Source organism: Rhincodon typus, chromosome 1 (assembly GCF_021869965.1).
Source record: "Rhincodon typus isolate 14 chromosome 1, sRhiTyp1.1, whole genome shotgun sequence".
Taxonomy (NCBI): domain Eukaryota; kingdom Metazoa; phylum Chordata; class Chondrichthyes; order Orectolobiformes; family Rhincodontidae; genus Rhincodon; species Rhincodon typus.
In genome coordinates this window covers 65,420,261-65,444,004 of record NC_063332.1, presented here as the reverse complement: position 1 = coordinate 65,444,004, position 23,744 = coordinate 65,420,261, and the positions used below count along the sequence as shown (strand labels likewise).

Sequence of the window (23,744 nt, the reverse complement as noted above, 5' to 3'; positions counted from 1 at the left end):
CTTCAAGCTCCTTCTTCCCTGGTGTATCATGTATCTCTATCCTGTCCTCCCCAACTATTCGCCCTTCACTCCTTACATATCCTTTGCCCATCTGTCTGCCTGTACATCTTTTGTCATGTGGCCTGTCTGCATTCATCTATCAAATCCTTCCTTATCACCCCTCCATTTCCCTTACTATTACACATCATCTGCCCATTTCTCTCCCTTCCCCTACCTGCTCCATGTTAGTCTGGCCATCAGCCCACTCCTTTGCATGTCCTCACCCACTATCCCCTTCTTCACGCTTTCCTCCCCTCCTTGCTTTTCTTGCTCACTCTCCTTTTTTCCACTACACCCCCTTTCAAACTTCTTCATAACTGAGTTCCTCATCCCTGGAACCACTTATTTTGTAAACTGCTTTAATACTCTTTCCAATGTGTTCAAATGGTTCCTATAATGTGGCATCCAGAACTATATATATTACTCCAAGTGAGGTCTGACAAACATCTGATACAAGTTCAACATCACCTCCTTGCACTTGCTCTCTATACTTCTATGAATAAAGCCAAGGATACTGTATGCTTTACTTACTGGTCTCCAATGATCTGTGCGTCCAGGTCCCTGGGTCTCTGCACCCCGTTTAGAATTGTACCCCTGGTTTATATTGTCTTTCAATGTCCTTTCTACCAAAATACATCATCCCACACTTCTCTACGTTGAAATTCATCTGGCAACTTGCTCACTGCACCAATCCGTCCAAGTACTTCTGGAGTTCTACACTATTCTCCTCACAATTTACAATTTTTACAAGTTTAGTGTCATCTGCAAAGTTTGAAGTTGGCCCAATATCTAGATAGCTAAATTATATCAGGAAAAGTAAGGCTGCCAATATTAAGCCCAGGAACTCAACTAAAAACCTCATTCCAGTCCAAAAAATATCAAATGACCGTTACTTGACATTTCCTATCACTCATCCAATTTCGTTTTGCTCTCCTTCCTCCTCTTGCTCTCCTTGGTCTCACTCTCCTTCCCTGTCTCCCTCCATCGCCCACTTGCACTTTTTCCTTCTCCCAACTGCCATCATTCCACTCACTCTCTCAGCTGCTCTTCCTTCCTCCGTCACTGTCTCAGACGATGTTACTCCCTTCCTTGGCTTTAAATAATTTTGCTTGCAAAATGTGGTGCACCTGGAATATAAACTCTGATGGCAGTAATTTCAAGTTGACAGTCGTAATCCTATCACAATATCAGGAATTTTGAAGTTACTTCTGTTTAGCTCATGTATATCTCTTGAAGACAGCTTTTCAATCAAAATATTATCACTGCCTTGGTCACAAGTGGAAAGCTGTTCAATTATAAAAGGATACTACATTAGCAAATCAAAAATCACAGGTCAGTAGCAAGTAAGATAACAAGGTGTAGAACTGGATGAACACAGCAGGCCAAGCAGCATCAGAGGAGCAGGAAAGCCGACGTTTCGGGTCTAGACCCTTCTTCAGAAAAAAACTGATGTGTTCATCCAGCTCTACACCTTGTTATCTCAGATTCTCCAGCATTGGCGGTTCCTACTATCTCAATAGCAAGTAACTTTGGGACTGTGAAATTAACCTGTTGGATCAGCACAGATCAATTTGCTGACCCTCTTAAAGATGAATCATATGTCTGAGACAAAAACAAAGGGCTAAATCAGACTTGCCACTAAGGTTCTCATTATACTTGTCTAACCTTGCCACACTGACATCCCGACAAATGAAAAATTATTGTTTCAGCTTGCTGTTAGACACAATGTTAAATCATGAAAGTCAGTTAGATTAAAATTGCACCATTTAATTTTTCACTCTCATCTTTTAACAACTTTCATTTGCAAGCATGAATTAAACTGCAATCTCCATTTTTCTTAATATGTTTCCTTTCATCAAATCTTGTCAAAGCTTTTCTTCAAGAGGAAAGCCATGTCTACTCTCAATGCAATTGTGCCTGAATTACTAACATAATTATGAGCCATAAATCAAAACTCATTTCTCTTAAGCTTCTTATCTCAAAAAGTTTGTGGTTTCAGTTAAATGTGAACAACAAGGTAAAGGGGATAAATTAGCATTGACAGGCCACGTAGCTGCAATTATATCCTTTCATACATTCTTCAAACACAGCATCTGAGCCCCAAAATACTTTTACCTTACCTCAGTTCATCAGCAAGAAAGCCAAACCAGAGGTTTTTTTTAAGGCTGTGCCACTCAAAATGCTAATAAAATCACTTCTGAAATTATTGAGCAACTTGGGAGTAATAATTTTGAATAGACCATACAGTATGTCAGCAATTAAGTTGCAAAATATTTTGTCTTTAAGTAGCATCAACGCTCATTATAAATTTTGCTTCTCCAAATATGCTGTGCATTTGAAGACTGTATGCTTTTTTTCAAATTTCTAGCATGTCCAGTTATTCTTCTTTACTGCCATATACCATTTGTTATTTGGCTTCACTTGGAATATTAATATATTTTTTCAAGTCATAAAGCAAATTAATATTTTCTGGGTATTTTCATAGTATAAGCAAGTGAATGGCATTTTTATTGTTTTAATATTCATCTATCATGGTTATTGCTTTTGGGGTGATTAGATGTAATGGGGGTTGAACTTCTAATTTGAATGCAATTGAGAAAGGGCATTCAAAAGCACTTGAATGTACTCTATTTGGATTACAGTTCAAATGGTCTACTTCTGCTTCTCATTCCTATGTTCTAATGCTATGAAAGAATTAGCTAAGAGAATCTGAACTCTAAGAAACTATCACATTTCTTTTATTATACGGCATATAATGGGTTTTCCTGGGGCTGGTAAAGATAAGTGCATGTTTTTCATACATTCTAATTACTTAGACTTGAGTAGGACTCAATTTCAAAATTTGAAGTTGACTCAAAATTTGGAAATAATATGAAATGTGACAAGCATAGTAGTAAACTGAAAAAGGACATAAATAGACTGGTGGCAGATTAAAGTTAATCCAGAGGACAATGTTTCTTGTTTATTTGTCTTGCCACTGTGCTGTCTTCTGTGTTTTATGCAAGGTAGCAACTTGCGGAAGCGGAAGCTAAGCATCAGGTCACCGATCGATGAGTGCATAGCTTCCGAGGGCCAGGGAACATTGCAGGGATTTCTAAAGTTCTACATTTTGATAGAAAGAATGAGGAAAGTAAAGATCACAATTTTAAAGAGAGTTACAGTAAAGAGAGTTAACTATCCATATGCAATGATATAACATACTGAAGAGAGTTTGCTTCATGAGCAAAACAATTGCTGAAAAGCAACGCAGCTTGTAGTTAAAAAGTCACCAGGGATTGGGGTTTATAGGTAGAGGCAATGTGTACATCAAGAACGTTTTGCTGAATTTTTATTAAACTCTGCTGCATCTTTAGCTGGAGTACTATATTCTATTTTGTACACCATTGTCTAGGAAAGACTGGAAGGCTTTAGAGAGGATGCAGAGAAGACTTTGAGAGAACAGGTCCAGCAATACGAGACTTCCACCAGATTGGAGAAGCTGGATTACTCTCTTTTGAGAAGGTTGAGCAGATATTTAATAGATATTTTCAAAACTATGAGGGGTCTAGACAATTGATGCAAGAACTACAGGGCATCCAGAAGGTGTCTGACCAAAGAACTAGCAGGAAATGAGGAAAAGTACTTTTCACCAGGCCAGTGGTTGAGGTCTGGTCTGAGAGTCAGGTGGAAGCAGATACAACCATAATTTCCAAAGACAAATGGATATGCAGCTGAAGGCAAGAAAATACACAGTTACAAGTAAAGGGCAGGGAAAAGGGACAGCACAGCTGCTCTTGTAGAAAGCCGGCAAGGACGTGACAGGGTGTAGTAATCATTCTCTGACTGTATGGTTACATACAAAAGAGATAGTTTGGCACATGTTTCAAAGCAATAACAAATTTCAGTGTTACGGTACCGTTAATGAACAATTCATAGTTTATTTAACTATCCATATGCATGATTTATAACATACTGAAGAGAGTTTGCTAACAATGGTTTTTAATGAATATCAGTGGATAGTCAATCTCCAGAAATGGAAACAGAGAAGTCAAAAGAAGAGAACAGTCACAAACAGAACAGATGAAGGATGGAAATTTGAAACAGGATTGCTTCATTTTTCCAATTCCCCATGAGAGAAGGATGGTACACTGATACTGCCATCAATATACTGAGAAAGAGCTGTGGATGAGGCTCAAATGGGACTGGAATAAGGAATGTTCCAGATATACCACAAAGAAATAACTGGGAGCCATGCAGATATCTGTTTTTGTCCCCATAAGTTGCAGTCTGTGTCACTTCGATTGCTGAAAGCACAGAATCCACACTTAAGTGACACTTGAACATTGTAGCAACAAAAGCATGAAGCAGCCACTTGCAAACTCCAGAAATATTTAACTTGCATTCATTTCATCATCCATTTGTCATGCACGCAGGGTGAAGGTGCTTGGGCATCAGATGCTGGTCAAAGAAAGTTTGTCATATGCCACTGGTTCTTGCAAAATGTAACATGGGCATCTCAATCATTTAAACAGAGCAGCAATAACATTACCAAAGCCTAATAATAGTTGAAGGGGAACAATTGCTCATGCAACTTCCAAGGGTGCTATGGGAGCCATGCAGCATTGCTTCATCATGTCATGATGGTCTGTACTGAATGGATTGAGAAGTTGAGCATTGGAGGTGGGCCTGGGATAGGAAGAATTTCAGAGCACTGCAGGCACTCTCTTTCTGATAACATGTTATATACACTCAGTCAGCATGACACTTTCACCTTGTTGCTGCATATGCTGAACCTGAAGGAAGACAGATGATAGAGAAATATCCTTCATTATCAGGATGTAGCATCTTTCATTTTATGGTGAAGCATGCTCAGCCCTCATATGCAGAATACGTCACCTGTATCTCCAACTCCAGTTTCTGGCAACAAGTGAGGCACAGTGTTGACACAGACTTGGTAAGTCTCAGGACACTGTGACAGAACTTTGGAGTGAGACCAGATGGCTGCAGGACTGGGAGGCTGTGAAGTGACTGCTGTTCTGAATTTTGTACGCTACTGGCTCCTTCCAAGGAGCAACAGGTGATCTGTGTGGAATTTTTTAGTCATGCACCTCCAAATGCATCAGGTCAGTGACCTATGCCATCTGCACAAGGTCACACCAGTTCATTTCCCAATGACAAGGACAGCATTGCAGCCGGGCAGTAGGATTTGGGAACTTAACTGGGATTCCTCAAGTGCAGGGTGCCACTGACTGCATACACATAACACAGAGGGCTGTATCAAAAAAGTGCAGAATTCACCAAGAAGGAATTCCATTCCCTTACCGTTCAGGTCATCTGTGATCACTGTTACCACTTGCTGGAGGTGTGTTCACTAATGCCCTTTAGGGAAGGAAACTGCCATCCTGACCTGGTCTGGCCTACATGTGACTCCAGATCCACAGCAATGTGGTTGACCCTTAACTGCCCTCTGGGCAATTAGGGATGGGCAATAAATGCTGCCTAGCCAGCAACAACCTCATCTCGTGAATCAATAAAGTCCACTACCCTGACAACTGCCACGACTCCTCCATCCTGGAGAACTCTTATATACATAGTGCAGTTGAGGGTCTTGCTACCTTACAAGACCGGTTACTGGGGTCAAGTGCTACTCACTGCAACCGTAGCTAATAACACGACTGCATAACACCTGATTAATACAGAGAGCAGATTTAGCACCACTCACGCCTTGACTAGGGCCATGCTGCAGAGGAGTTTAAGGCTGTTGAAGATGTAGTGCCACTGCATGTTGCATCCTGGAGGGGGACAGGATTGTCTGGGCACAGTGTGCCTCAGCATTCTGGTGTGTTGCGCTCTTGCATTATTGCAGCAGATAATTAGGTGATGTGCTGGATCCTGATCGACTAGGGAAATGAAAGCAATCTTCCCAGTTGGAGGACAAGGAAACTGGGGAGAAGAAAGCTGTCTTTATTCATGACACAGCTCAGCTGCATCAGGCACAACAAGCCAGACAGGACCTCAATGATACCCACTTCCAATGCCTGAAAGCTATACGCAGCAGACCATCACAGACTCTAAAATAGTTATTGGTCATGATGCCAAAATCTGATTTGCAATGTCAGGACAACCTCCAGACTCTACTGATTTTGTCTTTGCTCGCTTTTGCTGTCAGCAGATTAAAAACTCCTGTGTGGATTTATCAGATTGATTTTATGCATATGCTGTTTCCTTACTGGACAATGACAAGACTGTGTGCCTACACTGGGCACTGGGTTACACTGACCTAAAGAGTTTTCCACAAAGGATGTAGCTTTGGACCAGTAAAGTGTGTAATGTGGTGGTTATATACCAACCAAGGTCAGGCAAGTGTATGTTCAAAGGAATGTCAGCCATCTTGACTACATGCTTTGGGCAACATGACTTTGTGACATCTATGCCATGCCGTTGATGAGAAGCAACAATGGAATTGCCAATGCTTGTCTGGGTGCACAGAGCTTCTCAGGTATGGTGTAGGTGCAAAGGAAGCCAGGTTTTCAATAGGTGGTTAATGTGGCAAGTTTGGTGTGGTATGGCGAGGAAAATGGCTGAGCCGCAGAACAGAAGCCCCTGTAAAAAAATTCAACATAACTTGGAATTAGCCAAAAAATGCAATATTCAGTTGACTTCTACTGGTAGTGTAACTGATTTGGATTAATGGGGCCACATTAGCAATGCATTCTCCTGTTACAGTCATAAGGCAGCTGTTCACAATATATATTAACAATTTGGATGAAGGAATTGAATGCTATATCTCCATATTTGCAGATGACACTAAGCTGGGTGGCAGTGTGTCCTGTGAGGTGGATGCTAAGAGGCTGCAGGGTGACTTGGACAGACTAGCTGAGTGCGCAAATACTTGGCAAATGCAACATAATGTGGATAAATGTGAGGTTATCCACTTTGGTCACAAAAACAGGAAAGCAGATTATTATATGAATGGTGGCAGTTTAGGAAAAGGTAAGATGTTGTGGTGGCACAGTCGCTGAAGGTTGGCATGCAGGTACAGCAGGTGGTGAGGAAAGCTAATGGCATGCTGGCCTGCATAGTGAGGAGATTTGAGTATCGGAGTCAGGATGTCTTGCTGCAGTTATACAGGGCCTTGGTGAGGCCACAGCTCAAGTATTGTGTGTAGTTTTTGTCTCCTAGTCTGAGGAAGGACATTCTTGCTATTGACAGAGTCCAGCGAAAGTTCACCAGACTGATTCCCAGGATGGTAAGACTGACATGAGGAAAGACTGGATCGACTGGGCTCATACTCTCTGGAATTCAGAAGGATGAGGGAGGATCTCATAGAAACACAAAATCCTGACGTGACTGGACGGGCTAGGTGTGGGAAGAATGCTCCCGATTTTGGGGAAGTCCAGAACTAGGGGTCACAATCTAAGAATAACGGGTAAGCCATCCAGGACTGAGGTGAGGAAGAATTTCTTTACTCAGAATTGTGAACCTGTGAAATTCTCTCCCATAGGAAGCTCTTGGGGCCAGTTCATTAGATATATTCGAGAGAGCTGGACATGGCCCTTGCGGCTAAAGGGTATGGAGAGAAAGCGGGAATAGGACACTGAGATTGCATGATCAACCATGATCATATTGAATGGTGGAGCAGGCTCGAAGGGCCTAATGGCCTACTCCTGTACTTATTTTCTATGTTTCTATAACTACGACAGCATCCTGCTGGTGGAAGACATTACTCACATAGCCACTGCACAGAATCAATGTGAACTAGCTTCCTTAACCTGTTCTTCAAATTTTTCAAATAGTTGGGATCACGACTATTCACAATATATATTAATAACTTGGAGGAAGGAAGTGATGTACCATAGCCAGACCACACAAAATTAGGTGGAAAGGCAAGAGGGATACAAACAGTTCGCGTACAGATATTGATAGGTTAAGTGGGCAAAAAGTTGGCAAATTGAGTATAACATGGGAAGTCTGAAGCTGTTCAGTTTGGAAGGGAGAATAAAAGAGCAAAACATTATTTAAAGAAAGAAAAACTGCAGAAAGCTGCAATTCCAGGGGAGTAGGGGGGAACTTGTGCATGAAACATAGAAAGCTAGCACACAGGTGCAGCACGAATCCGAAAGCCTAATGGAACATTGGCTCTTATTTCAAGGGGTTTGGAATATAAGAGTAGTGAAGTCTTACTGCAGGTGAGACTACATTTGGAGTACTTAGAGCAGTTTTGGTCTTCTTATTTAAGGAAAGATATTTTTTCACTGAAAACAGTTCAGAGAAGATTCACTCAGATGACTCCTGGTGTGAAGGGGCTGTCTTATAAGCAAAGGCTAAACAGGTTTGGATTCCAATCACCGGAATTTAAAAGAATGAGAGGTGGTCTCATTGAAACATATAGGATTCTTAAGGGGCTTGACAGGATAAATGCCGAGAAGATGTTTCCCCTCACGGAAGTGTCTAGGACCAGGCGCGTTGTCTCGGAATAAAGGGGAGGTCAATTTAAGACTGAGATTTTTTCTACTCTTTGCCTTTCCAAGATAATATTAGGTAGATAAGGCACTTTTTAAATTCAAAAGTACTGGTCCTTGGCTGATTTGCAAGTTTGCTGGACAGTGATCTAATCAGGATAGCCACTGCCCCATGAGATGTGCTCTTTTTCTGTGGCAAACTCGTAAGGTGAGCAAACGGAATGGGCCCTATTCACAAGACCGTTGATAATAGTGCGAAGAGCTTTAAACAGATCCCAATGTGTATATTGACTAGTGGAGGTAAGCTCAATGCAGACAGTAGTGGAAAACACAATTGCAAACTTCTTAATTAATGCGTCAAGGAAAGGAGGAAAGTCAGATCGTTCTGTCTGAAAAGTGAAATTGAGTGGGGATGGGCAGCATTAAGATGTGCAAGGAAATCTTTGCTAGCAGCTGTTAATTTAAAGTTCACTTATCTGCATTAACAGAAATAGATCTACATTCTCAAAGGCAATGCCTAGTTGACTTGCCAGCCAAGCTGCAGTCTTTCTCCAGTAGTATGATCTGTTGTGATCATTTAGAATTTGACATTTTCCTTGCATTTTCTTGCATTTTCCCTGGCGAATACAAAATAACAAGCTCTGGTAATATGTCTCTCTTTTCGGCAGTATGTAACTACATTGTCTAGAAACAATGCTTGACAAATCAAGTCAAAATAATTCAATGTCGGGTACCAAAATTTCTACTTAACAGTTCTTTTCAACTGACATCCGCATCTTAATGAATTTGGAAGATAAAGCATGACATTACAAATTTGATAGTGCATTAATCCCAATATCAACTGTGTTCCAAACATAGCCTATTCAGAGAGGGAGTTGTGCTTTTGATTTTCTCAGTAATTGTTTATGTTTTTTTTGAAAATGTTGACAAAGTTATAGAGAAAAATACAAAAATGTAGTCGTTTAGTGGAAATCAGAGGTGATAGTCTAGTGGTGTTATCGTTAGACTATTGATCCAGAGACTCATGTAATGTTCTGGGGACCCAGTTTGAAATCCCACCATGGCAGATGGTAGAATATGAATTTGATAAAAATCTGCAACTGAGGGTCTGGTGAGCATGAGACCACTGTCAATAGTTGGAAAAAAAAACTCATCTGATTCACTATTGTCCTTTAGGAAAGGAAACTGCTGTCCTTGTGTGGTCTAGCCTACATGTGACTCTAGAGACACAGCAATGTTGTTGACTCTCAACTACCCTCTAGACAATTATGGATGGGCAAAAATAATTGGCCTGTTGTCATCTGTATACTTTCTGTAGTCAGATTCTACCCTCGTTCTGCATCTGAAATATGAATTTTAGTCCTTAAGTGATGCCTCCACATTGAAATAAAAACTTAATTGAAACAGCGGTGTGAATAGAAAAGCAACCTAATAGAAATTTTTGTTCATAATTTGCTATGTAGGTCAGGTCAGAAATTACATCAGCAATACCCATCTACCAAGCATGACCATGATTGATAGTGCATAATGCTGTATCAATACTTAGTTTTTATTGTTAGATCAATCTACAAAAAGTTTTGTCATAAGATCTACTCACCACAATTCTAAACCATCCTCCAGCAGGTAAACATGAGGTGGCTGAGAAACATCTGTGCTCAGCTGAATGATTGGAAGCAAGAATGGGTAGAGATTTTTGCTGTCTGCTCCCAAACCCTAGAGATGAGAAAAGTCTGAAAAGTCAACAAGTAAATTGACTTCATAGCTAGAGAAAATGAAGAACACACATATATATTCATATATACAGGCATAATGCATATCTACAAATATAATGTGCATTTGTTCCCTGAAAAATTACTCAAAAGTGATGGATATGCATTACACATAGCTATAGCTGATGAAAATACCATGAATATAAAAAAAGCAACAAGAATAAATGTCGGACAAAGCTAAGGAAAGGGGTAACACATACAATCAGAAAACAAAAACATTATTAAAAGTATGAACCTACAAGTATACGATTTGGAACAGTATTGTTCCACATTGCAGCCTATGCGCCTAAAACAAGGGGATGAGAGGTAACCAGGAATGTATCTACTTTTGTCTTAAAAATATTGAAAGGCACTGCTTCCACCACCTTCTGGGCATGTTCCAAAGATTCTCAATTCTCTGAGAAAAATGTTCTCCTCATCTCTGTCTTAAATGGGACAGGACTTCTAGTCATCTAGAGTTTACCAAAACAACTTTTTCACACATACCCTATCCAGTCCTCTCATAACCTTCTATCCATCAGCCAAGTCCCCTCTTACATGCAAGCTTAACGGATACAAATGTAGCATATCCAGCCTTTTCTCTAACGACAATCCAAACTTTCTAGGCATTAGTTAAGTAAAAAATCTCTGAACCACTTCTAACAAATTTACATTCTTCCTTTAACAATAATGCACACAGTACTCCAGATGTTGTCTTGCCGATGCAACCTATAGCTGAAGCATCAACTTAGTTGCTTTTGCAATAATGGTAACATTCATAATTACATAATTATGAACGTACATAAGCTTACATAATTATTTGTTGTGCTAATGGTGCTCCCTCAAATTTTCTTTCCGGCTGTGCAGTGACTTCCGGAACCAGGAGTGCCGACACTGATCACAAAGCCTTGATCACAAAGCCTTTAGAGGGAACATTGCTGGATAACTCTTTGCAATCCAATAGAGGACAGCTGAAAGACTGTGCTGAGAAGCATCCTGGGACAAGTCGACTCAGTCACCACAACCGATCAATGGAAATCGGAAGACATCTCTGAGCAGGTGCGTGAAATTCTTAAGAGGGAGGATCAGCAGCCAGATGTCATTGTGCACATTGGGACCAACAATATAGGTTGAAAGAAGGATGAGGTCCTGCAGAGTGAGCACAGGGAGTTAGGAAAGAGGCTGAAAAGCAGGGCCTCAAGGATAGTAATCTCTGGGTTACTACCAGTGTGACATGTTGGTGAGGCAAGGAATAGAAAGGTAGGACAGATGAATGCGTGGCTGAGGAGCTGGTGCAGGAGGCAGGGTTTCAGGTTCTTGGATCATTGGCACCTCTTCTGGTGCAGGGGTGACGTGCAAGAGGGACGGTTTGCACCTAAACTGGATGGGAACCAACAGTAGGGAAATTCGCTAGTGCTACTCGGGAGGGTTTCAACTAGAGTGGCAGGGGGCTAGGAACCAGAGCAGCAGCTCAACAAGTGGGGGATGGAGGGAAAGGTACATGTTAGGACCAGTAAATCAAAAAGGAAGGACAAGCAGAAACAGGTAAATGAGCACGATGGCACCAATGGGCTGAAGTGTGAGCGTAAAGCCTGGATCAGTATGTGGGACTATTATGTTGTGACCATTACAGAGACTTGGTTGAGAGGGGGACAGGACCTGCTGCTCAACATTCCAGGGTTTCGTTATTATAGATGAGATAGAGAGGAAACTAAAAGAGATGGAGGAGTTGCATTACTAATCAGGGAAAACATTGCACCTGCACTCAGAAAGGACATACTGGAGGACTCATCCACTGAGGCAATATAGGTAGAGTTCAAAAATAAGATGGGTGTAATCACTCTGATAGTATACTCTTATCGGCCCCCAACACCCACTGAGACATTGAACAAATATGTAGGCAGATTATGGAAAGGTGCAATAAAAACAGAGCTGTCATAGTGGATGGCTTTAACTTCCCCAATATTGACTGGGACTGCCTTAGAGCAAAGAGGCTTAGATGGGGCAGAATTTCTTAAGTGCATCCAAGGGGATTTCTTGCAACTGTATGTGGATAGTCCAACGAGAGGGGGGACGATACTGGACCTTGTATTGGCAAATAAGCCTGGCCAGGTGACTGAGCTTTCAGCGGGAGAGCATTTTGGAAACAGTATCACAACTCCTTAAGTTTTAAGATAGCTATGAATAAAGATAAGTCAGGACCTTGTGGGAAGGTACTAAACTGGGGAAGGGCAAATTACATCAGTATTAGGCAAGAGCTAGAGTGTGTTAATTGGGAGGATCTGTTATCAGGCAAGTCCACATTTAACATGTGGGAATTGTTCAAAGACCTGCTGATGAAAGTTCAGGACCAGCATGTTCCAGTAAGGAGAAAGGGCAAGGATGGCAAGGTAAGGGACCCTTGAATAACAAGGTAGGTTATGAATTTAGTCAAAAGAGGGAAAGGAGCATACATAAGGTTTAGGAAATGAAAATCGGACAGGGGTCGTGAGGAATATAAAGAAAGTAGGAAAGAACTAGGGAATTAGTAGAGCAAGAAGGGGCCATGAAATAACCTCGGAAAGTAGGGTTAAAGAGAATTCCAAGGCATTCTATGCATACATTAAAAACAAGAGGATAACAAGGGAAAATGCAGGACCCCTCAAGGATAAAGGAGGAAACTTGTGCTTGGAGGCAAAGAATGTGGGTGAGATCCTAAATGAGTACTTTGCATCAGTATACACCCAGGAAAAGGATACGGAGGGTTGTGAGATTTGTGTGGAGCATGCTAATATGCTAGGGGATTTTGAGATAAAGAAATAAGTGATGTTGGTTCTCTTGAAGAGCATTAAGGTGGATAAGTCCCCAGGCTTGATGTTATCTACTCTAGGTTTTTGAGAGAGGCAAGAGAGGAAATTGCTGGGGCTTTGACAAAGATCTTTGTATCCTCGCTAGCTACTGGAGAAGTCCCAGATGACTGGCACGTTGTTAATGTTGTTCCTCTGTTCAAGAAGGGAAGTACGGATAATACAGGAAACTATAGACAGCTGAGTCTCACATCAGTGGTTGGGAAGCTATTGGAGTGAATTCTAAGGGATAGGATTACATGCATTTGGAAAAGCATGGCCTAATTAGGGACAGTCAGCATGGCTTTTTGAAGGACATGTCATGTCTTACTAGCTTGACTGAATTTTTTGAGGAAGTGACAAAGGTGATTTATGAGGGTAGAGAAGTGGATGTTGTCTACATGAATTTGTAAAGCGATTTACAAGGTTCCTTGTGGTAGGCTCATCCAGAAGATTAAGATGCATGAGATCCACGGTGACTTGGCTCCGTGGATTCAGAATTGGCTTGCCCATAGAAGGCAGAGGGGAGTGGTAGAAGGGTCTTTTTCTGGCTGGAGGTCTGACTCGAGGTGTTCCGCAGGGATCTATACTGGGATGTGTGTTGTCTGTGATATACATTAATGGCCAGATGAAAATGTATTTGGGTGGGTTAGTAAATTTGCAGACGATACAAAGATCAGTGGATTTGTAGATAGTGTAGAAGGTTGGCAAAGGACACAGCAGGATATAGATCAGTTGCAGTTATAGGTGGAGAAATGGTAGATGGAGTTTAAGTGCTGCACTTTGGGAGATCAAATGTTAAGGGAAAGCATACAGTTAATGGCAGGACTCAGAAAAGCATTGATGTACGAAGGGATCTTGGGGTTCAAGTCCATAGCTCCCTAAAAGTGGCCACACAAGGAGATATGGTGGTAAAGGAGGTGTATGGCATGCTTGCTTTAATTGGTCGGGGAACCGAGTACAGCAGTCAAGATACCATGTTGCAGCTTCATAAGACTTTCGTCAGGTTGCACTTAACAGTATTGCGTTCAGTTCTGGTTACCACATAACAGGAAGGATGTGGAGGCTTTGGAATGGGTGCAGAAGAGGTTCACCAGGATGGCACCTCGATTAGAGGGTAAGAGAGAGGAGAGGCTAGAAAAGGTCGGATTGTTTTCTCTAGAGTGGCGGAGACTGAGGGGAGACTTGATAGAAGTCTACAAACTGATGAGATCCATAGATGGGGTTGACGGTCAGAATCTTTTCCCTGAGTTGGAAGGTCTAATATTAGGGGGCATGCATTTAAGGTGAGAGCAGATGTGAGGGGCAAGTTTTATTTTTACACAGAGTTGTAGAAGTCTGGAACATGCTGCCAGGAGTTGTGGTGGTGGAGGCAGATATGATAGGGGGTTTAAGGGACTTTCAGATAAGAACATGAATATGCAAGGAATGGAGGGAAATGAACCAAGGGCAGACAGAAGACAGTACTTTAATCTGGTGTCATGTTTGGCTCAACTTCGAGGCCGAAGGGGCCGTTCCTGTGTTATACAGTTCTATCCTCTATGTAATTCGTGTCCTGGGACACACCTATGCCTCTGCATTTCAGAGCTCTGCACACTTTCACCATTTAAATAATTTACTTTATTTGCATTCTTTCTATTAGAATCCATAGAAAAAAGGCCCTTCAACCAATCAATTCTATGCCAGACATCAAACATTCATTTATTCTAATCCCATTTTTCAGTACTTGACCCATAGCTTTGTGTGCTATGGCATTTCAAGCGTTCATCTAAATAGCTTTTAAATCTTTTGAGAGTCCCGACAACTACCACCCTTTTAGGCAGTGAGCTCCAATTACCCACAATCCTCTGGGGGGAAAAATTTTCCTCAAATCCCTCTGAACCACCTGCTCTTTATTTTAGCACTGTGCCATCTGGTTACTGACCTCTGTACTAAGGGGAGAGTTTATCCTTATCCACTCGTCTTTGCATCTTTGAACCATATACACATCAGTCAGGTCCTCCCTCAGGCTTTTCTGCTCTGAAGAAAACAATCTCATCTAATCTAGTTTCTCTTCATGGCTGAATCACTCCAGCCCAGGCAACATTCCAGTAAATTTCCTCTCATAGTATGATCACATCCTTCCTGAAGTATGATGACCAGAACTGCACACAGTACTCCAGATGCAGCCTAACATTATATATAGTTCCATCATGATCTCCTTATTCTTGCATTCAATGCCTTGACTTGTACTTTCTTAACCACCTCACCTGCATGTCCTGCTGCCTTCAAGGATCTACAGACATGCATAACAAGATCCATCTGCATTTCTATCAACCTACAGAATCAGTGTTTTTACAGCATGGAAAGGCCATTCAGCCCATCATGCCTGTGATGGTCAACAAAACATCCATCTATTTTAATTCCATTTTCCAGTACTTGGCCTATAACCTTGAATGCCAAATGCTTTTCTGATGATTGTCTAAATGGTTCTTGAATATTTTGACGGATCCTCCGCACTCCCTATCTATGTTCATCTTCCCAAAATTAATCACCTCACTTTTCAGGATTAAGTTCCATTTGCCACTTTCAGCCCAACTGTCCAGCCCATCTATATCGCCCTATACTCTAAGGCTTTTCTCCTTGCTATGTACTATACCACTAATGTTTATGTTAACTATGAACTTACTGGTCTTACCTCCTACATTCATATCTAGATCATTAAAGTAAACATGAACAGCAAGGGACCTAGTACCAAACCCTGTTGTATGCCATTGGACACAGGCTTAAAGTCACAAAAACACACTCTCCTCCCTGCCACTGAGCTAATTTCAGACCCAAATTGCCCTGGATATATGGGTTTCTTAACAAGCCTGCTAGACAAGACCCTGCCAAAAGCTTAATGAAGTCCATGTACACTACATCAACTGGACACCATAGTCACCTCCTCAGGAAGTTCAATCAAGTTTGTTGGACATGACCTCACCCTTACAAAATCCTTGATTAATTCATGCTTCTGCAAGGAGAGATTAATTCTGTCCCTCAATATTTTCCAATCGTTTCCCTACCTCAGAGAACCCCTTGACCTTACTTACTTGTTTACTCCAGTTCACTCTGTTTTCATGCCCTCATACTTGACCTTGTTTATATTTAAAATATTACTCTTGGACACACTCCTCTCTCCCTCAAACTAACTGTAGAATTCAACCATATTACAGTTGGTGCTACCTTGTGGGCCTGACCTATAAGTTCATTAATTAATCCAATTTCCTTGCATAATATCAGGTCCAGTACAGCCTGTGAGAAAGTCAGATCCAGAACATGCTATAATAGGAAACTCTTTCAAAAACCCATGTACGGCTACTCTTGTCCAACTCATTAATCCAGGTTATATTTAGAATATTATCACCCATAACTAATTGCCATGCTTTCTGACAGGGCTCTGTTAGTTCTTCCTTTATGGTCTACCCTATCAGGTAGTATGTACACTATTCACACAAAAGACTTCTTGCCTTTATAATTTTGTATCTCTCTACCCAAACCATTTTTACATCCTTGTTTCCTGAATTTAGGTCATCCCTCTCCATTGTACAATACCACATTACCTAACAAAGCCGACCCATCCACTTTTGCCTCATTTTCTAGCCGTCATACTGGTCATGCACACTTTAATATTCAGATCCTAATCTAGCCAGAAGCCGTATCAATGCAATAAAGTTTTCAGATCATATTTATTTCTATTTGTGCCTTCAATTCATCCATCTGGGTTTGAATGCTACGTGCATTCAGACACAGAGCCTTCAGTTTATACTTTTGTTTAACCTCTACCCATATCTGTTGATTCACTCTTAGATTTGGACACTCTACCATTTGTCATACTCAAACTTTCTCTCCTGACTTGTCTCTACTCTTACAGTATCTTTCTTTGCCCTTCGTATTTAGTTTAAAAGCCTCTCTCCTTAAGTGGTATGCTCACTTGTGCACTAGCGCCAGCATGACTCAGGTGGAGACTATCCCCATGGTATAATTCCCACTTTCCCCACTGATGCCAGTGCCCCACAAACCAGAAACAATTTCTCTTGGATATACATTTCTCTAATCTTATTTGCCCTATGTCAATTTGCAAAAGTGTCAGCTAATAATCCAGAAATTATTATTTTTGAGATTCTGCTTCTTAATTTAGTCCCAGCTCCTCATACTGACTAAGCAGAGCCTCTTTCCTCATCTTACCTATAGTGTTGGTATCAATAGCAGAGTTCTTCGCCTCCTATCCTAAATCCCTCTCTATACCTAGGCATCAAGCAGGCAATACTGCCATCTGGAATCTTGCTATTTGCTGCTAAGAATAGTATCAATCTTCTTTGGTATACTGTCCCTTGCTTCAACCACGTTGTTTTTTGTGCCCCGAACTTAAATAGCTTCGTATACCATACAGGGCCATCGTGAGTTGCCCATCTGTCCCTGCAGACCCCATCTGAACCAATCAAGCTGAAAAACCTGATATCTGCTGAACAACTGTAAAGGCTGAGGTCTCTGCACACGTGCCATGAGGATCACCTTAAGTGCCTCACTCACAGTCATACCCTGTGCTTTCTGTAACCACTTACGCAGATCAGAAGGCCATATCCGAAAGTGTATATCTGCCTCCTGCTCCAAAATATCTATGATGTGGAGATGCCGGTGTTGGACTGGGTGGGCAAAGTTAGAAGTCACACAACACCAGGTTATAGTCCAACAGGTTTATTTGAAATCACAAGCTTTCGGAACACTGCTCCTTCATCAGGTAATGTCACGTGATAAAGCAGCAGTGCTCCAAAATCTTGTGATTTCAAATAAACCTATTGGACCATAACCTGGTGTTGTGGGACTTCTGACAAAATATCTATATAACACTTCCCCTGCCCAATATGTTACAGTATGTCATTCAGCCTCCAGCTCATAAACGCTGTGCCAAAGCAGCGTGAGCTATAAAAACTTACAGTAGTTGTGTTTGCTCTCGATCACACAGCATTCAAGAATTCCCAGTTGTTGAAGCCATGACACATTAACTGTCCTTTCATCCTTAAAATATTTTACATTAACTACTTAAATAATCTATGCAATTATTGGTCATAAATGCAAAATGAATGCTCAGAATTAAATGAAAAGAATGAGCAAAGATGAATGAAGCTATTCATGCAGCAGTAAACAATGTATCCAAATAAAACTGGCCATAATCCATCAAGAAACCAGGTGAAATAGGAATAACTGAAACATGTGTACATTATTAACATGACTGGCAGGTTACAACACAGTCAGAAAGTAAGTATCAGGATATAGATATTAGTTGTCTTAATTAGAGATGACAACAGCAAATAGAAGATAAAGAAGAACAAAAGAAAAATATTCACAGGACTGTAAGAAAATATATGGGGCCAATTACATAGATAGGAGGACATTGCAGAGTACCTCATCATGGAAACAAAGGAAAGAAACATTATATAAGCAAAGTCTACAGGAGATTTTAACTACATCTTAGTAAAGAAATGGAAGGCTTCAACAGTACTATCAAGCAGCACCTGTTCAGCAATAATTTGTTTACTGAAGCCCAGTTTGGGTTCTACAAGAACCCCTCAGATCCTAACCTCATTACAGCCTTGGTTCAAACATAGACAAAACAGCTGAATTGCAGAGCTGGGGTGAGTGTGACATCCCTTGACATCAAGGTTGCATTCAACTGACTGTGGTAGAAAGAAGCCCTAGCTAAATTGGAATCAATGGAAATCAGGAGGCAATCTCTCTGCTGGTTGGAGTCATACCTGGCACATAGGAAGATGGCTGTGGCTGCTGGTCAGTCATTTTAGCTCCAGGACACCTCTGCAGGAGTTCCTCAGGGTAGTGTCCTAGGAACAACCATCTTCAGCTGCTTCATCAATGACCTTTCCACCTCAATAACATCAGAAGTGAGGATGTTTGCTGATGATTGCACAATGTTGAGCATCATTTGTGACTTCTCAGATACCGAATGTGTCAATGCTCAAATGCAACAAGACTGGACTATATCCAGGAACATCTGGATAACAAGGATACCTAAGTCAGACTCCTATCTATTGACTTTAGCTCACCTTCAACGCCATAATTCCAACCAAACTCGTTCCAAATTCCAAGACCAATCTCCCCCCTCTGCAACTGGATCGTCAACTTCTTGACCCGCAGACTGCCATCAGGATAGGTGAGGATAGGTGACAAAACCTCCTCCACAATAATCCTCAACACCAGTGACCTGCAGGGTTGCGTACTCAGCGCCTTACTATACTCCCTTACACTCATGCCTGTCTGGCCAAATTCAGCTCTAATTCCATTTACAAATTTGCTGATGACATTACCATAGTGGGTCAGATCTCAAATGATATGACAGAGTATTGGAAGGAGAAAGACAGCTTAGTGGCATGGTATAAAGACAACAATCTCTCTCTCAATGTCAGCAAAACTAAGGAACTGGTTATCGATTTCAGGAAACAGAGTAGAGAATACATCCCTGCCTGTGGCAATGTTGCTGAGGTGGAAGTGGTTGAGAGTTTCAAGTTGCTAGGAGTAAATACCACTAACGATCTATCCTGGTCCATCCACATTGATGCTACAGCCAAGAAAGCACACCAACACCTATTTCCTCAGAAGGCTAAGAAAATTTGACATGTCCACAATGATTCTTACCAATTTTTATAGATGCACTGTAGAAAGCATCCTATCCAGATGTATCACAGCTTGGTATGGCAACTGCTCTGCCCAAGACCGCAAGAAATTATAGAATGGTGAACACAGCCCAGTCCATTACGAAAACCAGATTTCAGTCTAGTGACTCCATCTACAATTTCTGCTGCCTCAGGAAAGCAGCCAACATAATCAAAGACCCCTCCCACCCTGGTTTTATTCTCTCCTACCATCTTCCATCAATACAAAAGTTTTAAAATACTTACCAACAGATTCAACAACAGCTACTTCCCAATGTTATCAGACTTATGAATTGACCTCTCATATATTAGAGTTAATCTTTCTCTGCACCTTCTCTGTCGCTGTAACACTATATTCTGCATTCTGTTGTATTATCCTGATGAACTTATGTAATGTATGATTTGTTTGGTTAACATGCAAAACAATACTTTTCATTGTATCTTGATACATTTGACAATAATAAATTAAATCATGAACCAATAGATGACAGAATTTGGAATTCCAAAACACTTTCAAATCTGGTGATGCATAAAAGGTTAGTATGTAAGCTAATGACTCATGGAATTGGGGGTGATATATTAGCATGGAAAGAGGAATGGCTAACGAACAGGAAACAAAGCCAGGATAATTGCACCAATTTCCCAGCTGGCAAGCTGTAACTTTTGGGGTGCCATGGAACCGGTGTTGGGGCTTCAATTATAAACTATTATGTTAATGACTTGGAGCAAGCACAAACTGCATTGTAATCAAATCTGATGACACAAAGGTATGTTGAAAAGCAGGTTGTGTGGAGGACACAATGAGTCTGAAAAAGACATCAGAACATTAATCGAGTGGGCATATGGAGTGTAATGTGGGAAAAGGAGAGGTTATCCATTTCTTTTGCAAGAATAGAAAAGTTGTATCGTACTTAAACGGAGAGACACTACAGCATACTGTGCTTAGGAGGGATCTGGATGCTTTTGTACATGACATACAAGAAACTAGCATGCAGGTTCAGCAAATATTTGGAAGGCAAATTGAATGTTGGCTTCTATTGCAAGTATGATGCAGTGTAAGTATAGGGAAGTCTTGGTACAACTGTACAGAACATTGGTGAAAGTATATTTCGAGTGACCTCGACAATTTTGGTCTCCTGTACGTGCACTGTAGGCAGTTTAGAGAATGCTCGCTAGGTTGATATTTGGGATAAAGGACTTGTCTTACGTGGAAAAGTTTGTCAAAATTGGGCCTATACTTATTGTTGCTTAGAAGAATGAGAACTGATATTTTTGAAACAGGAGATTCTGATGGGGCCGGACAGGTGGATATCAACAGGATGTTTCTCCTGGTAGCTGAAACTAGAACTAGTTGGACACAGTTCCATGATGAGTAGTCTCCTATTAAATTCAACAATGAGGCAGCATTTTTTCTCACTAACCTTTGGAATTCTTTAGCACAGGGAACAATGGAGGCTACATCCAAAGTGGATCTAGACACATTTTTGATCTACGAGGGAATTAATGATTTTAGGGACAGGCAGGAAAGTGATGTCAAGGACATAGTATATCAGATATTACTGAATAGCAAAGCAGGCTTGAACTCCCATTCAGCTGGTTCCTGCACCTTCTTTTATTCTTATATCCTAAGTAATAACCTTTCGTTACATAGCCTATCCAATGCCTACATAGAATGAGAGAGGCAGGGACAATGAACTATTTGTAAAAGCAATAGGATGGGAACTTGGGGGTAATAAACTTACATTTGTAAGATGGAAAGAGAGCTAGGCAATGGGAACGACAGACAAGTTATCACACTGCCCAAAGTTTAGTCATGAGTCATAACTATTCCAAATTGCCCCAAACCTTGGTTCCTAACTTTCTTCCCTTCTCTAAAAAGTACAGCCATAATCAATGATCCAATTTTATGAACAGCAACAGACCAGCATTAATTTACTCATGTAATCAGATTCTTTATTTCTGACCATAGAAGTTAACAGTTAGATAGATTACTACAACATTGCCTAGTACTCTTGATATTATGCAGAGCTGAGCTCCTAGAACTGCTGAATGGAATTCAATATAATTCTGAATCTAGTGAAAAGATTATTATCTTATTAAAACTGTACCTGGACGAGATGAATTAGTGTGGTAAGAATTGCACATCGCAGCATATTGTGATCTTCAGATTGCTTCCAAAGCAAAGGTAAATATTGCACCAAACATCCAACATAAGGTCGAATCTAAATTTTTAAAAAACTTGATTAATAGTTCATAAAATGTGCAAAACATCAAGCATGAGAATGGTCATAAAATATTTCAAAACCTTAAATCACACTTTGTGGTGGAGAAATTTAGAGAAAATCCACAAATTAGTTTTTTCTAAGGCCAGATATGTAGTTCAATAATACTTATCAATACAGTAACTGTTAAAAAACAAGTTAAGCCTTTCTCAAATAATCACTGTTCTTTCAACAGTTTTTACAGCGAGTCTTAATAGCATAAAAATAGGCATTCATGTCTGTTCAACTGATTTTTCAAAAAGATTTCCATGTGGGGATCCGCTTAGAGTATCCTGTAGATCTGCAGGAAATCAATGATAGCAACTTATGGATTTCTGCTTTGAACCGTACACATATGGATGCTACAAGTTGCTGGGTGGTTCATAATTCTAAAGACAGTGAATGCCATCCTCACAGATTCAGTCAAAGGTACTTCAACAAAATATCTGTTTTATTCACCTGCTTTTTATTAGAATTGTGTTTCATTTTTTTGTCTTGGAGTATCTACTGCCAACGACATTCTTACACAAAACAAATAGCTGTTTTAGTAAGAAAAGAGCTCTCAATACTGTCATTTTAAATTAGCTTCTCAGCTGGGTGTGTCCTCAGTTTGCATTTCCTTATTTGGATCATGAAAGTTACTCAATATTTTTTGAATAGAGAATAAGGAGAATACAAGCTTGGCTTTAAAAAAGGTCTGCAATCTGTTTTTATTTGCTTAGTTTTGAAATTTGGAAGTTGCCGGTTGGCAGTATGAGCTGGCAAAAGATCGCATTTTCACCCTTTCTATAAGTTTGAAGATTTGAGAAGAAAAGAGAGTCAGGATCCAACAACTGAATTTCTGCCAAATGGATTTGAGCAGCAGAACTAGCGGCCACATGAACATTAAATAAATGAGGCAATAACATGTAACCAACTACCATTTAGATGAGCAGCTCCAATCAATAACGCTTTACCAGACTGTCATTGGTGCACAACTGCACCTTCGAAAAGCAGCAATTTGTCTAAACGTGAGTGTTATCACAATTGTAAAAATCCCACTTTTTAAGAAGCCTTACATAAGAAATATATCATAAATCTAATGAGAAAAGCAACTGCGTCTAACTAAACCTTTACATCCTACCTCAGAGAAATGGGAAAGAAATACATTAGCTTTCTGTTCCAAATTGGCTGGCTATTAAAAGAACTAATTCAGTTCTCAATAACCAATCAAAACTAACAGCTAAGTGTAGAAAAGGTCATGTGAGAGCAGCTGCCAGTTTACAATCCAAAACACTTCACTTCCTGGGTTTGAGCAACTAGCATCAAATCATATTCCAATGGCTCACTCATCATCAAAAGGAAAAAATAAAAAGTGTGAAGTGGAGAGGGAAAAATGTACTTGAATATTAACTTCTGTTTGATTAAGTTTTCTATTTATGATAATTGATGTTAAAAGATTTTTAAAATCGATTTTGCATTTGTACACATTTCCACAGTATTACCTGCATTCCAACTCTTTCGATGACACAAGAAATTACATGCAGTACGTGCATCTTCGTATCACATTCTGTGACTTCTTGAAGCAAGTGGAAGAGTAGACTGAAAATATTTTCCAAGTACTGTAGAAGAAAATAAATTATGCACTGTTATTACAGCAGTTTAAAGATACCCTGTACTCAAAAATAATGGCAAACAGAATATTTCAAATGAATAAGGTGACCAGCCAACACCTTTTCCCTAACGTAGGGAAGGCCAAAAC

The 23,744-nt window shown here is 40.5% G+C and overlaps 1 protein-coding gene across 1 annotated transcript in view; it reads right to left on the bottom strand.

The window, feature by feature from the left end:
• Window positions 1-23,744, bottom strand: part of ipo11 (importin 11) — a 310,760-nt gene that overhangs the window by 113,277 nt on the left and 173,739 nt on the right. The window contains exons 19-21 of the mRNA XM_048597668.1: window positions 23,488-23,604; window positions 21,851-21,964; window positions 10,078-10,193 (exon numbers count right to left, since the gene is read on the bottom strand). Coding sequence (XP_048453625.1) covers window positions 10,078-10,193; window positions 21,851-21,964; window positions 23,488-23,604 — 347 coding nt within the window. The remainder of the gene's footprint in view (window positions 1-10,077; window positions 10,194-21,850; window positions 21,965-23,487; window positions 23,605-23,744) is intronic.